The sequence below is a fragment of the Trichoplusia ni genome, chromosome 3 (assembly GCF_003590095.1).
Source record: "Trichoplusia ni isolate ovarian cell line Hi5 chromosome 3, tn1, whole genome shotgun sequence".
Lineage (NCBI taxonomy): Eukaryota > Metazoa > Arthropoda > Insecta > Lepidoptera > Noctuidae > Trichoplusia > Trichoplusia ni.
Window position 1 is genome coordinate 2,061,230 of NC_039480.1, and position 17,085 is coordinate 2,078,314.

At 35.5% G+C, this 17,085-nt stretch overlaps 1 protein-coding gene across 5 annotated transcripts in view; it reads right to left on the reverse strand.

Annotated features, from left to right (window-relative positions):
- The window catches only part of LOC113508828 (integrin alpha-PS2), a gene marked incomplete at its 5' end in the record, with an annotated part of 56,516 nt that overhangs the window by 30,087 nt on the left and 9,344 nt on the right, over positions 1-17,085 (reverse strand). For 3 of the 5 annotated variants that reach the window (XM_026891969.1, XM_026891971.1, XM_026891968.1), the window contains 3 exon segments: positions 2,240-2,301; positions 3,367-3,387; positions 4,215-4,341. In XM_026891969.1, coding sequence (XP_026747770.1) covers positions 2,240-2,301; positions 3,367-3,387; positions 4,215-4,341 — 210 coding nt within the window. 5 annotated transcript variants of the gene reach the window in all.

Sequence of the window (17,085 nt, forward strand, 5' to 3'; positions counted from 1 at the left end):
TTGGGCTATCTGAGGCCACGACGAAAGTGCTCTTGGTTAAAACAGTATGGTGTAGTTTTTTAATTAGACTTTCGGTCTTTTGACAAAAATTAAGGAAATCCTTTGTGCTGTGCCAAAAGGATTTTAGTAGAAATAGAAGTCTAGATGCCATCATGTTTGCGACCGCAGCATACTTTGCAGCACTTCGTCTCCACCTTTATCAGTTTACCTACCCTGTCACTCACTACACTTCTTCGACACCTTCAAACATTTAAACTTGATTCAAAATATGGCACGTGATGTCCATATCAAACCTTTTTACTGAACCTGCTGGGTTGCTATACTAAAAAAACGTTCCGCTATACAGCCGTGGTGACATTTATCACTTTTTTTTACGTGAGAGGCTCTCGCAAGGTAGTCGGTGTCATGTTTATTGTTATTTCTTTAGATAATGGAAATTAATTGTCTGTGTGTTTGTGTTTAGAATTTAAATTAGCTTTAATTTTTGGTAAGATTGCCGTTAAAGATTATGTAGACTACAGCTGCCAAGTTGGCTGGTAGATGTTAGAAAAACACGTATAATTTAGATATATCACAATCTATTCTGTAAGACTCTCTATTATGACTTCCTTGCTGTGAGAATAACATGTATTTTAGGACTTATCTCTTAACTAACGTAGTCTAAAATCGACAGCGGCTAATTGAATGCACGCCTTTTCACAATAGCTTTTTTTATTGCTTTATACATTGCTATTGCGCCTTCATGGCTCCTAGTTTGGCAAATAAAATAAGTTATACGATAGCTAATCTAGCGGCCTGTGATAAGAGTACCTTCGCTGGCCCTTCTACGGCGCGCAGGGGGTCATGTCCAACTGCAGACAAGTTTGGGCTTCGCCGTATGTACTCCATACGATACTCATGCAATTTTATAAGCACTGGGACACTAACAAATAAAGTCTTGCTCGCCCACCATATTAGGCACTCAAGGGATTGTCCTGTCAGAATTTAGCGGTAAATCTCAATTGTATCCCAAATACAGAGACATAATAAAACTGCAATAAAATTCGCTCACTATTCTCGAAATAGAAATCTTAAGGTTTCTTGTTTCATTTTTTGCACTGGAAACAATAAAAGTTAAATAATTCATAAGCAGTGTGCAGCGGCTGCGGCCGCGCATGCGCGTCACGTGCGCGCGCCGCCCGCCAAGATCACGATGATAATTCCACTATGGGCAAAAATAATTCTATTCCCACGATCGTAAAATCACGATGTTTTACATTAAAAAAGTAGGATCGAATTTATGACGAAAAATGTGACATCGTATGTGGTGGCCCGAAAAAAATAAAATTCTAGGAGTTTGTTGTAGGTTGTTGATATTTCTTGTAAGTGATGTTGAATGACAGCCATCAGGAAGTTACGATTGCGAGTCAACGTGAGATGCTTAATAATAGCAGCTAATCCATTTTCTATTAATTTATACAACTTGGACACATTGTAAGCAGGTAGTGAGCAATTAGTCACACTGTAATTATAGAAATCGAACAATTCTTTTCTTTATATAACTAATGGCGAACATGTTGAATTGCATTAGAAAACCTACACGATGGGAATATGAAATTTCCACGTAGCCTGACGAGAAACACTATCCTGACATTCCTGATGTACCAACTTCACCAACCTATAAACCAAGCTCTATTACCATAACAACTGGTAGCTTACACGTTGAGCATATTACATGTCAAACATACATTCACATAACCCAACTTTTGACATTCTGAAATCGAATAAACATAACCGCATTTTACTGAATATAACTGTTGCTAATTTACCACAACCAGCACAGCGGCAAAATTGAGTTTTAATATGAACACTTACGAAAATTAAATTAATAACCTCAGTTTTTAATGTTACCAGAATCAGTCTCGATAAAAAGTCCAGCGTTTCACTCGAATTGGAAACGAAACGTAATTGGCGTGACAAAAACATAATTAACTGTCATCAGATTTTTGAGTGTGGTAACACGGAGACAATTGATAATGACAGCACTGATACTTTATCTTGCGTCAAGTGGGTAGAAAGGTTTTTTTCGTTTTTGGATTGTCGGCCATTACGATTTAACATGTTGTCTTGTCGTTGCTTTGAGAAACTTGCAGATCTAAAGAATGCAGAGTAAAGTTATTGTTCTAGAAAATGGTCTCACGAAATAATTTAGAATGCCATACTGCCATAATATATAACAATAAATTATTTTATGACTTACCTTGGATATAGCAGCTGAGAAACCGGCTTGGCACATGCCAGTCTTGCGCTGGCCATGGGTCGCTGCGAATTGAAAACATATCAATTAAAAATCAATACGAACTGGCATTTATAAGTCGATGCATTTATTGTATGTACACGGTGCATGCTGGTGCATGACAGAACGATGCATTTTAAACGTCTAAATCTACGATTTTATAATCCAATATATAAAATTATCGTGTCACGATGAACTCCTCCGAAACGGCTTGACCGATTCTCATAAAGTGTCTACATATTGGGTAGGTCTGAGAATAGGACAACATCTGATTTATTTTACCCTTTTTCACACATTGCAGAAAAAAGTTTTCTGCGTCAACTAGTGGCTTTATAACATTTCGTAGCCAGTAGCCAGTACCTAGCATTTTGATACAAATTATAACCCAATTCACTCTTAAATCATTGATGTTTGATAAAAACCGACCGATATCTGAGATAATTATAAACGATTTTGCTTTGCAGTTTTACAACTGTTGGTACTTTTTAGTTCCACAAAAGCACGAATCAGATTTTAATCTCAACCTTAACTAGTTCCAGGCGTTTTGATAATGTCAAGTTAAATCGAAGTTAACATTAAACCGACATTCAATTTGCTGCGATAATGTTGTAACCTAAAATTAAGGCTTTGTTTTGTACAAGTCTGGAGATTTAATATTTTGAGGATAGAACTAAAAGAAATTAAACATTGTTACACATTACGACACATACGTATTATTACACATACATAGATACATGCACACATTTATTTTACTAAGTACAACAATTACTTAATGTTTTTTAAATATATTTATTAATATGAAGGGAGAAAAATAAATATTTAGAATGAGATAAAATACTATTAAAATTAACATTTAAACTTATTTATTTATCATTTAAATTGTCTACCCTGTATTTCTTATAATAGTTGCCAATTTATTGTAAATTCACATTTTGGTGTTGCCATACTGGGTAGGCTAGTGTTACTATCGTTAAATATTGGCAACTAGATTACAATGAGATGGGTCAATATTTCCATACATTAGCCATGAAGTGTAATGAGTCTAGATGTCTGTGCGTTACACATCGAACTGTACCTCAGGACATACTCACCCTCGTCCACGGAACGGTACCCTAAACAAAGCATACACGGTTATTGTATCGTACATAAACTTAAATACATACTGTAGTACGTATAAACGGATAAAAATATAAGGAATACATATATTTGTTTTTTTACCATAAAAATAATAAGATCCCATAATATATGCTGCGTCTTGAAGAACCTAAATATATAAAATAATATATAAAAACCATATGTAATATGTATGTGGTGTCCAGATGTGTGCGAGTGTCGCAAATCAAAGCTTCACGTTTCAAAAACCATCAAACCAAACAATGATATTTTTGTAAAGTAACGTGACCCTTAAATTTATAGTTTTACACAAAAGTGTTGTCGTAAATCATGTTCAGTGCCCGAGGTTCGTCACGCTAATTCCTTCGCCGCCATTACCGGCGCAAGTGAGTCGGTTTTCGCGCGCTTTCATGCCGCCATTGTTGCGCCATGATGGCTCCATTGGCGCCCCTTTACACGACACTATATTGTGATTTTATGAAGCATTCTGTTATGAAATTTGGAAATAAGAATGAAATTTCAAATATTGAATTGTTTAAAGTGAAACAAAACAATAGCGATGGTATTTTGATTTAATGGAAGCTGAACTCCGTTTGTAAATATCATTGAAAATGCTATTGTAAACGTGAATGCTTATTTTAATGTGTATTCGTGTAATGTAAAGAGCAAAGGGTTGTATGAGTTAATTGGTTTTGTACCTTTGCTCTGCAAATATATATGATGAAGTAAAGTCCACTTCCACCCAGAAATAAAGTCAGATCATGCAGACATGCGTAGATTGCGTAGTCACGTGTCTTCTTAAGGTGGTTGTTTAAAATTAACTTACATGTTCGGCATGGAGAGAACTCCTTGACGTCGGTGAGGTCTGGGGAGTTGGCCACGAAGCAGGTGCCGACAGGATCCCTCTGGTTCAGCTTGGCTGACACGAAGGACACGTAGCGAGGTGCACACGCCTGGCGACAAGAAACAAGAAAACAATTGAAATAAATGTAAAGGCACAAAGGTAAAGAGCTCGGTAGGGACCAACATCTAAACTAGGCTACGGATGCCCCAAGGCGTATGCCTGGCGGAAGGTTGTAGCGGACGTGGATGGTAGTCATGACCCTCAGTAAAAAGGTTTAAAACAAGAAAGCGAGGACACTAGTCTAAATACAGTACACAATTTTTAATAGCTGTTATAACTTCTTGCTTTATTATCTGCCCGATATGCAAGGTTTTTACCGCGATTTTAAGAATAATGGAGAAAAGTTAGAGACAAATAAACAAGGGAAAACATAACACGATTAGAACATAATATTCATTCAATAAATATTAAATGCCATTAACCTTCCGATTCCAAAAAATACTATTTACTTACAATAGTAAAAAAAAACAAAATAAACACGAATCTATAAATAATGTCTGTATTTACGTAATATTATGAACTTGAAAACATTACGGCAGTTAATTTTAACTGTAATAACACGCGTCAATGATGTTATCCTTATGTAAATCAAGGTTGACACCAAAATAAATTTTGTTAAAATTCAAAATTCGATTAGTTTCCCTTTGTTTAAAGGAATTTGAATGAATTTTAAGTGTTTGCATGAGGTGAACTTGTAAAAAGGGATTTTTATTTTATTATATACTGGACTATGGCGAAGTTTGTTATGTGAGACTATTCTTCTTCAAATTTCAAACAACACATGTCAATCATCAATAGCGGTTAACTTCTACATTCAATCTAATTCCAACCCTCATACATCACCCACAAATCCACAATTGACCCCTCCAAAAACAGCATCATAATCAAAACGCATTTCTATTAACTTCGACAACCCTACATTTCGTAAATGGAAAGAAAACAGTTGCGCTTGCGCCTGTTTTAATAAAAAACAAACTAACATTATAGAAAGCAGCGCCATCTGGCGGAAACTGAGATGCTTATATTAATCCACGTGAGATATATATACTGGGTAATGTGACTGTAGTGCTGGTTGGTAATGTGTAGTGTCACCACGTTGGGTAGATCAGAGAAGTGAAGCCATTCGATTAAATTGTAATCACCGGACGACGTTAGTTTGAACTGCATTAGATTCATCTGGTGTTATCGCTTCTTCGATGAGATGCCATTTATAATCTGTGTTGTGTGATGAAGATTTTATCAGAGGAAAGAACTTGTACTGCTTATTTGTAAATTAAAATTAGAATAAATTTTAACTCATCACCGTTAAATATCGAAAAAAAAATCAAAAGACATGTTTTTTGGATTTTAGATAAACAAAACTATTGCTATAATATTATGATGCTGGGATATATATAAATATGGATAATATAAATATATAATAGTGAAATAATTATTATAAATAAATCAAACGTTAAAATCAAATACGTATTTGACAAACCGTTTATGTTCTACAATCTAATTAGTTCTTTATTACAACAAGTTCAAACACAGTTTAGACGTCATGTAACATCAAAATTAGCTTTGAATGTAGTTTGACGTCAAAATAGGTCTGATTCGGGTCAGGTCGGCCCACTCTGGCCGCTTTTACGGGCCATTGATAGGCGTCGTAAAGTTTCAACTAACATTCGGTTTTTAATAGGCCTAGTTGCGTAAACTAATACAATGTGTGTTTAGACATCGATTGGTAATTTTAAAATATAACTTTATGGCAATTTTATGAATAAAAGATTATAAGTCTTTGTTCGAAAAAGGTCCATAACTGCATACAATAAAAAGGTATGAGGATTTAATTTTTACTGCATTTTTTATTGTACACTCAAAAGAATTTTTTTCATAGCTTTAATTAACTAAAAGAGAACATAAAACTTCCCGCCAAAAACATGACAGGTGTCATTTGCATTTGACAAATCGTTATTGATGCGTTCTCATAAAATTAATTACCAGTGATCAAGTTTGTGATTTACATTGAAGATAAAATATTTGAGCATGACTCACTAGCGACGCGAGAGTGACCAATGCGAGAAAAATCCGAGGATTGTTGAACCCTTAAATAAAGTTCATGAGTCCGCTCCGTATCACACTTAACGCCGACAGATTAAGTAATGATGTAAGATAAAAATCACTATTTGATAATCGTCTTTTCGAAACAAATGGAATTTACTGTACAGCCTATTAATTGAAAGAAGATTTGTATGCTAATCGAAAGTAATTTAATAAAAATATATCGCAATATCGATTCAACTGTGACTGGCACAATGGGTAATCGAAATTTAGTAGACTTTAATTAGAGGTAGTAAATGAATGGATCGTAACTTGTAAGCTCAATTTTTTATTATTTTTTGATAAAGGAAATTGGACAATTTATGAATAATAATAAACAATTGATTGTAGTATTATTTTATAAAATAAAATTCAAAGAATGTGCAATAAAGTTGATATAAAATTAGTTGTTTCCTACATCTAGTTATAAATTAGTTATTTTTATTGCTATCTTGTGAAGGTGAGTGGATCGGGGCTTTGAGTCATGCTTGTGAATCAGCTGTTTGTTTAGGAAACGAACAAAGAGAAAAATTGTTAAGATCCGCGACTTCAAGACGGTGCTTAGTCATTTGACATCTCCGAGTATTATGTTAAGTACTTTATTTGCTTAAGTACCAACTAATTCACTGCATTTATGGATATTAACTCATCCTCAGCAAAATTAAGGTAAATTGGAATTTAAAGGAATTAATGAACATGACATTCGCGAAACCTCGCATTTTTCAAACGTAATTTGTTCTCATTTGTAAAACTCACATTTAAACAGACTTTGCAACACAAGAAAATAATATGCAATCACTGCCTGGTGTATCTAATCTATTCCATAAATACAAAATACTTTCTTGGTAAAGCATTACCATGCTTCCTAAGCAACAGTCCTTAGCACAGTTTCCTAAGGTTAATTCCTGCCGACCTATGTCACCGTATCTCGCTCGGCCCCATCGAGGGCCTGTTTAACCCACATTCTGCCTGTTGTGGTGTTATTCCTGTAACTGGGGCAGTGGCCGTGCCAATGGCTGGAGAGTTTAAGCAATCATTTCTTTCAGTATTGACAGTAGCTTTGAAGTCTCGTATTGGTTTTTGGGTCGAATGTTTCTGGTTAGGAAGCCAATGACTCTTAGTTATGTAACTCTTTTTATTGGTTGAAAATATGGGTCAACTATGGTCGAATATTCACGTTCCCTACGTCAATAGTATGCCCTTTCTTATTCTTTTTTTTTTAATTTTATAAACTCTATTTGGAAGAAGGTAAAGTCTCGTAGAAGTTCAAGTCAAATAGGTAAAGGCACATTCAGGCTAATCACACATCTTTATAAATGGTCGATTACACTCCTCATTTTTTCTCCCTCTCGTCTCTGTCACTGTAAGGCATAAAGGTAATTTTAAGATCAGCCAGTCTAAAGTAACCGTCATGAGAAGCTATAAATTTTGTAAACAAGTGTTCAGGAGTTCACAACATTTGGACCAACAAAAAAAATGAATTTGTTTAAGATTTAATAAATTATTAAGTAACAAATATTAATTAACATAAATATTATTTAAGAATAATTATTCGTCAGATTCAGATGTTTCCATTTCTGTGTCAGAATCAGTGACATGTATCACGAAGCTGTCTACAGTTTTATCAATCATCTCATCGATTTTGGAATAAAAATTATCTTCCTTGATAATGAAACAAACTCGTACGCATTCGAAACTCGAATGATGCGTTTATTTCAAAATGGCGTCCCGATAGTTCACAATCCCTGCGACGGACGCGTTCCGGTACCAAGAAACACAAACGATAGCGCTTTGCGTCGTTAAAATATAATAATAATAATAATAATAATCTTTATTTCAGAACAATGTCCATACATAATTACAAATAATAAGATTTATAGTAAAATTTGTGCGCGTATAAATGCTTTCAGGATGTCTGAGTCCTGCTTTTCCGCAATAACCTGCAGGATGCTGTTGGTGCTGCTCCTGACCCTGCTCAGTAGTGATACGAGCCGCTTGCGTATTACCGCGTGGAAGCCGTCTACCCTGGCTTCCGCAAACATACCGGAGCACTGCAAAAACGGGGCAACCCCAACAACATCCTAAACCCGTTGTTATATTGGACACGTAAGGCATTGAGCGTCCTCTGCGTATATCTGAACCACAGGCTGCACGTGTAGAAAGTCTGACAGTAGGCTTTAAATAGAGTGACTTTAACTTGTTTACTACAACGCACAAACCTGCGGGCCAGCATATTACTTCTAACCGCCAATGCCCTACGTTCCCGTTCTATGTCAACCTGGTCCTCAAGGTCCTCTGTAACGTAATGTCCAAGATATTTAAACTTTTCTACCCGCTTTAGTTCAATGCCATTTAGCTTTATTGCGGGCACATTCAATGTACATTTACCGGGGGCCTTGAAAACCATGTACTCGCTCTTCTAGCATTGTACATCAATCCATGCTGAATGCTATATGTTTCACATATTGCAAGCAACTGCCTCATTGCACTTACAGTTGGGGTCAGCAGCACCATGTCGTCTGCGTAACTAAAGTTGTTCATACAAATGTTGTCAATCCAGCATCCCACTCGTGTGCTGCTGAGCCCAACTATAAGCTCATTCACGTACAAGTTGAAGAGCCTAGGAGAACTCAAACCACCTTGTCTCACCCCGCACTCCAACCTGTACGTGTCCGAGAAGGCATTTGCCCACCTTACATAATTATTCTGGTTTTGGTACCAGAAATGAAAATCCGTTGTACCTGTGTAGGCACGCGGGTTTTCTTGAGTTTCTCCCATAACAAGTCATACGACACAAGGTCAAATGCCTTGGAGAGGTCAAGAAAGCATGCATACACAGGTGTACTTCTTTCCGTGTAGTATTGGACAGTGTGCTTCAGACTCAGAATTGCGCTTTCAGTGGAAAGTCCCGCGCGAAAACCAAACTGAGCATCATGAATATTAATATTTTTATCAAGTTCTGAGTCGAGCACACTGTCCAACACCTTGGCCACAATTGTAGCCAAGGAAATCGGTCGGTAATTGTTCTTATCAGACAAATCTCCAGTTTTATTTTTAACTATTGGTACTACGATGGTTTTCATAAGGTCTATAGGCAAGTACGAGTGATTCAGACATAAGGTAAAGAACATTGCCAGCACACGCGGTAAATGAACACCAGCGTATTTTAGATGCTCGATACTGAGTCCATCATGACCCGGTGACTTGCCCCTAGACATGCTACTCACAATTTGTCGAACTTGTTTAGCAGACACCTATACAATTCACCGGTCATGGTGGACCCAGGATCTGCAGACGAAGAACCCAGTGGAGACTTAGTGGTAAAATGTTCTCTAAACAGTTCAGCTATATCTCTGCTATCACTCGCACTTCCCACGCTCACTGGAAGGCCAGTCTTATGATTTAAACTGTTGGTTGCTTTCCAAAAATCACTAAAGTTTTTAGAAGCACGACATTCCGAAATAATTTCCATTTTTATCTGTTCTTTGTTATTGTGACACCACTTTAATCTATTTTTAAATAATTTGCGACTTTCACACATTTCTTCATATATAGTACCGGATTGTGGCCTATCCTGAGAAACCCAGTATAAAAATTTACTCCTAGCTTCCCTGTGAGCTTCACATACATGCTTATTCCATCCTATTACATGTTTTTTCTTACGCGAGTGAGATTTAGTTTCACAAGTGTTAATGGCTGAGTCTGTTAATGCTATTATTATATCCTTATATAGTTTATCTAGACAATTTCTATGTTCCTTACAATTACAAATATCATAACTACATTCTCTTAATTCAACAGGAAAATCTATTAATTTCAGTTTACTATTGCACAATTTGGTATAGCTTTTTATTTGTTCTTTAGTTCTATAGCCCCAAACAGCTTTATTTTTTATATTTTTATTATAATTACTATTTTTACATATAATTGCACTTAATTCACACTCAATGACTAGGGGCAAATGATCAGACCAAAACGTGTCATAATTAATAAATACATTCTTAATAGTTTGTTTGGCAGAATGACTAGTAACACAGTGATCGAGCCACCTCACACACCCGTGAGCCTCGCTTATAAATGTATAATTACTTAATACACTTCCTAACACATCTATATCCACACAGGACCATTGTTGGTCCATACATAAATTAATTAGCTCGTTACCGAACAGTTCTCCCGGATGAGCATTAAAATCTCCTAGTACGTAAATAGATTCTATAGCGTAATGATCAACTATCGCACATACCTCGCCAAAACATGTCGTAAACTCCTCCAAATTGTCTATTCCATTTGTCGGCATGTAAACACTAAACACAAGAAATGCGCGGTCTTTCATAGACACTTTTATTGCACTGATACGCGGATTATTGCACTCGATAACAGTCACCTCTTTGAACACACTTTTACGCCACAGTATTGCCACGCCACCGTAAGGTCTTCCTTTCAAAACACCGTTTGAAATATCCACTGCTGACGTGCCCGTGTATGCGAACTCCTGGTCAACAGTGCCCAGTATCGGTATGTCATAGGGAAGTAGCCAGGTCTCTTGTAAGGCTATGATATCCGCCGACTGACACAATTTTCTGACACAATCAATTGATCTTTTTATCGACTTACAGTTAAAACTGACAAATTTAAATAAAGTAGTTGTTGCAGTTGTATTTGTTTGTATACCCATTATTAATTGTTTTGTATCAATAAATATGATCCGACTAAATTAAATAGGTTGTTACTTTCATATAACCCGTCTATATTTCATGTCGATTGAATATGGTCAATTTATTATTATCTCGCAGTATAAAATGTTTACTTAGTAAAAGATGTTTGTTTACATAATTTATAGCTTCTCGTGACGGGTACTTTAGTAAAATTTATTTCATAAGGAGCAAAGTTGCGATATGATGGTCAGTCTAGTAAAAGTTAAGGAGCAAAGTTGCAATACTTGCCATGATTGCCCAATCCAAGGAATATTGAAAACACATTAAGTTGAAAATGTAAATGAAATTGTAAATATCTGATGTATTGAACTGTTGTAAATTTAAATTAAGTTTATTTATGACAGATCATAAAACGGTCGTGTAATTTTAAAGCAAATTATATGTTTAGAAGGGTATAAGTTAACTGTTAAGTGGTAGACTAGTGACTTTAAAAGGTTAAGCCTCGTCATAAAATTATGAAATTTAATTAACCAGGTATGCAGAATTATGTAAACATCCTAGCTCCTACCTAGATTTTCTCAGTTACTAAGTTCAGTTAACGGCAAAAGTAGATGATCAAAATCAGAAGTTTCAAAGGAGTTTGTGTCAAAACTACTTTGTTTGAGATTGTCCTTACTTAGCTGGTACTTCAGCTAGTGATACACATTCTTTTGAATTACTGCGATGCCTCACGGTTCTGACGCGAATTCCGTTATAGTATTGAATTTCTGTTGTTGATCTAACTATGTTACATTTGTTTTTTTGAAGTTGTACTTCCAGAGGTGGAACTAGATGCTAACGAAAAAGCACTTTAACTTTAAGGTAATAAAGAACAAAATAACAATACACAGTGTCTTCTAAAAAAAAACGTCTTTGATTAATAAAAAATCCAGAACACTAGTTGCCCGTATCAACAACTACAACGCTCATACAAAATATAAAAGTCAATTAGAGATATTACCCAATATTTAAAAGCTTTTCCAATTGAAATCGTATACAAACATTGGATTACACCAAAAGGCTTGAGAAACGTCGTATTGATATTAAACTATTGAATGAACGAGAGGAGAAATCGAAAGTAGGAGAGAGAGAATAGAGAAACTGCAGACTGTTTATATTACATCAATGGCCCTTGAAATAAAAGCCATTGAAAATGAGCTTCAACATTTAAATATACGAGGTTAATGGTTGTTTGTGAAGGTTTAATGAAGAATATATACGTATCTCTTGTAAGAGCTGCGCGTTTGAAATAAGTTTTCAAATAAATTTAAATCTAAATAGGTAGTATTATTTTCTGAAAGCGGGGAAAGCATGTTAAGAAGTCTTCAAAACTATGTTGTTATTTCTAATTCTTCGTAAGTTAATGGAAAATGGTGACGTTTACAATTTATTATATACATAGTATTCGCGTTACGGTTTCAAAAAGTCAGAATCCCGGTTAAAGCCACATGCATATTATCATCTAACGCTATTTAAATCAAACCGATCAAGTGTGATTTGCACTCGCGGCTTGCGGGTTCTGTTCAAATAGGCTTAACAAAAACAAATCGGTTGGGTGACAAATTCATTTGAGGCTTTATTCGTAACTCACCAACAAAAAATTTATGACCGTATCGACGTTGCCGGACCAATCGAAATACATCATTTGCAAACAAATTCAACAGTCTAGTTATCACGTTTCTGGAAGTACTGCCTGGTGACAGACAGCGGTGCCTCAGTAATATAGTTCCGATTGTACACTTTAAGCACGGAATCCTAAAAAGAGTTCAAAGTCTAAACTTACCCTATTTCTGCACCATGTGCTACACGAAAATAGCTGCGATTGAGACACCGTGTAACAGCTACTGACTTTGTACCGACAATCTTTAATACGATCATAATTCTAAAGAAATATGTCCCGACTGACGTTAATGGGTACTAAAAGCGGCCGCTAGATGTCGCTACGTGGATGTAAGTTGTTACCATCTAAACGTGTCTGCGTTGTAATAATGTAAACATATTGCCGGTTATAAATACTTTGTGTATGAATTGTTCTGTTTGTTAAGTCTACAGAAGTACTGGGTGCATTTCTTCACGCTTTATTGAAGCCGTATAGTCAAATTGTGATATGTGGAAACAAAAACGTGTGTAAAATAAATAGTTAAGTATATTTTTAATATCGAAATTTGATCATGTATTTGTCTCTTCTTCTTGAAATAATAATAACAATTAACAAGAAAGAGAATTATAATATCTACCTATACATTTGCGAATTAAGCATGTAGCGCATTTTTTTTCTTTGATTCATCATTTTTTTTTGTTAATTATTCTTTAATTTATACCAATCTTAGGGTGGCTTAAAACCTTTACCTTCGGACATTGTTCTTATATTCGCCACATCACATCTACATTTCCTAGATCCTGAACCATTTCTTGGTATACTACGGTACAGCAAACGTCAAACATTATTTAGTTTAGTGCTAAAGAACATATTGTCATTGTTGTTTGATTTACAACAGACAGACACGTTTCGTATGTATGTACAGACGAGTACACGACAAAGGTAGATAACAAAAGATGACAAATTTCGACCTAACTGCATTGGATTAAGAGTGTTAATAATGTTTAATGGTAACTATTATCATGTGTTCGACGATAAGGAAGTGTGTCACCGTATGGTTAGGATTTAAATAGAAAGTGAAGAACAAAGTAGAACTAGATAATAGAGTTTGTATATCTAAAGAACTATTGTCAGAGATATATAGATAACAATGCACATATATATGTTGTAGTAGGAACAACATTGAAACATCAGCAACATAGTACTGAATTGATAGAAAGATATTTAAAATTCTTTAAGGGATGTTGTTCAAAAAATTGCCAAGAAACCTGCGTCTAACATTTTGCTTTTACAAAGATTTGTTAATCATAACAGTAACTTGAACATAAGTTACTCTGACTATTAATAAACAATTATATCAATGTAATTAACTTGTTATAAAAATCAAGATATCCAAACCAAAACATTTCTACAGCGTGTTTCATGATATGCGCGTGCGCATTTTAAAATAATAAGCCTGTTATGTTATTATAACTTGGAAACCAGGTGTCGCTTCAAGGAGATTCGTGTTATAATGTAAGATAAGTGTGATTCATGGCAGTTACATAGAAAATTGCAAAAAAATATATATAAGTGAAGTGGTGACTTAAGTGACGTGTTTTGCCATGTGTTTCTCTACACGTGGTATCAGGTTCAGTATCAGAGCCATAAGACCGCTATATTTTTTATCTAATAGCAAAGACTTACGTCAATATGTAAAAACCATAATATAAGGATTATGGATGAATTTGACGATCTTATTTTAAAACATATTAAAATTGAATAAAATGTTTGTAACCCAACATTCCGATCCCAAACTTTAGAGTAAGACATTCAGACCTCGCGAAGGTAGCTAAAAAGGAAAAAGAAACTATAACAAAAGACTTCCGCCGAGCATTCATTAACCCGCAATTTACCGTAAAAAAGGAGCAGAAAATATTTTCGCCATTTTAGGAAAAGCCGAATTCACACTTAAGGGCCCTTTGTTCGATACTCGAGGGGTGTGTACACAACATAAATCGCGACATGGTTACGTGTGAACAGCACATTCCACTTACACATCGTGTAGACCCTGCTTTAGGCTGCGCGGGCGCACGGTAATCGGTTTTAAGTGTTCGCCGCTTTCGCCGATTGTTTCGGCATTATCTTGAGGATTGTAATGGATGCTGTTATCGGAGCCATCACGCTATCTGCTCGGCGGTGGAAGTAGACTTGCTTGTACAGAAGGAGGTACTATACTGTTAAGTGTGTATTAACATGGACTTAAGCTTCTATAAAACGGATGAAGTCATGCTGTTTAGTACACCTTTGCTATTTAATTATGGCTATTTTAATTAATCAATACTTCAAAACTATGTATAAGATGAGACAATCTAGAATTAAATCAATTTGAAGCAAGTTAATTGCATGATTTACCTACATCGAGAGATTCCTAAATCTGCAATCGTTTACCTAAAAACGGTCAAAACATGCTAAACCTTGTTTAAACACAGTTAACTCACTCTTCTACAGCACATAACATATCTATTAAAATAGTTTGAGGTATCATTACATCTCGTAACCGCCATATACCAGCATTGGGATCCGGCTCCCATATAAAGTGTCGCACCGTTGCGCCCGCGCATCTGTCATTGCAACTTTTTCTAGCACTTTCCCTAAACAGATCGGCGCGGGATTCTCGAAATTTAACAGCATTCAAACGGTCAACGTTTTTAGATGATAGGAAGAAATGTGGTTGACCCACTGGCAGGAGGCGAAGACACGAAGTGCTTAGATGGACTGGATAGGGTACATCTTTCTGCTCCCCGTGAATATTTATTTTTCACTAGCGCTATCAAATAATCGTATTGAAGTGTCATATATGTTTGAAATTCTGTGTAAATTAATACTTTCCATATTAATTGTTACTTTCATCTTTCGATGGGATTATATCAAACTATTTGGGCATTATTGGTCATTCAACATCAAGATCAAGGCCAAAAACTTTTGATACTAGTAATATCAAAATACATTTAATGATTATTAACTTATCATGAAAGAACAATTGACGATCCACATAAAAATCAATCATAATTAATATATGACATAGCGGTCACACATTAAAATACAACGTTATGGTCAGTGTACTCATAAACCGTTACAGTATGTGACATTCGTGCGCACGCGCATTTCGCAGCTATTCTTAATTTAAAAGGAGTTGAATCATCGCGTCGTCCATATTTTGTGGGTCGAGTGCATTATGGAATGAAACGAATGAGTGAGTGAACATATTTCTATATGATTTCGTAACGTTTACTGGCCTATTTTCAAAATGGCGATCGTTGTAAACAGAGTCTGTTGCTGTCAGTTTATGAAATAGGTTTATATTAACAAGCTGGATATTAAAGCATTAATGATTGAATTTTAAGCTGGAATCTTACGCTTGGCTGGCACTATCGTGGGTGTTTGTTGCAATCTTATCATTCCATTACATAATCAGAAACCTTCTGATTCAATTAAGTTTTCGAAAGTAACTTTACTTTGCTCCAATTTTAAATTTTGTTTTCTTTCCATTTTAGCTTTCCATTAAAAAACGCAGTATCTTCGGATTAATACGGATGCTTCCAAAAAAAATACAAATACACATACTCAAAATTGTTCACTTCCAGATCAAATCTAAATCTCAGCTCTCCCAGTCAGCTCCATAGCTTCTCTATCTATACTTAGCTCTTCAACTTTTTGCATCGCGCTGGCGGCTGGACCCTCTAATTGTACACTTACAGACCCCGTTACACTCAATGAACGTATACTCGGAACATCTATATAAGGATCTTGGTGGGTTTTTTGGACCTCTAACTGTAGTACTACGTTAGGGAGCCCCGTTAGCACATAGATGGGATTTGCAGGTATGTGGGTCAGGTGAGCTGGTGATGGTTAATGAGACTGGGGTGATAATCCCGGGTTTGCTATGGTTCATGTTATTTTTTTTTTATCGGTCTTCTATACTCATTTTCTCGAGGCGAGTCCTTGAAAAGTTTTATGTTAAACAAGCAACTGACACGTTTTTTTTGGTGAATATATGATTATATTTAGAAAAAAAAGGCAAATGATTGACATCGAAGTTCAAAACTATCCAAAATATCATCACACAAAAAAAGTAAAGTTTCTACATTCAAAGACACTATCGAGAACATAAACTTATTAAATATATAAATTATGTATGTGACTTCCTTTGCTCTTGCCCTTAATCGTTTTTGCAAAGGGCAGCGATAGGAAATAATAAATCAGTACCACAGTGCACGCAGCTATCTCCGAGAGAGGAAATTAGAGTAGAGGTCGGCCCTTACAGTTATCATTTAATATTCATCTCGAAATAACAATCAATTATTAAGTTTATATATTCTGTTGATACTTGGAATATGGTATTTACTATCTCATTAGTTTGATGACGTCAGAG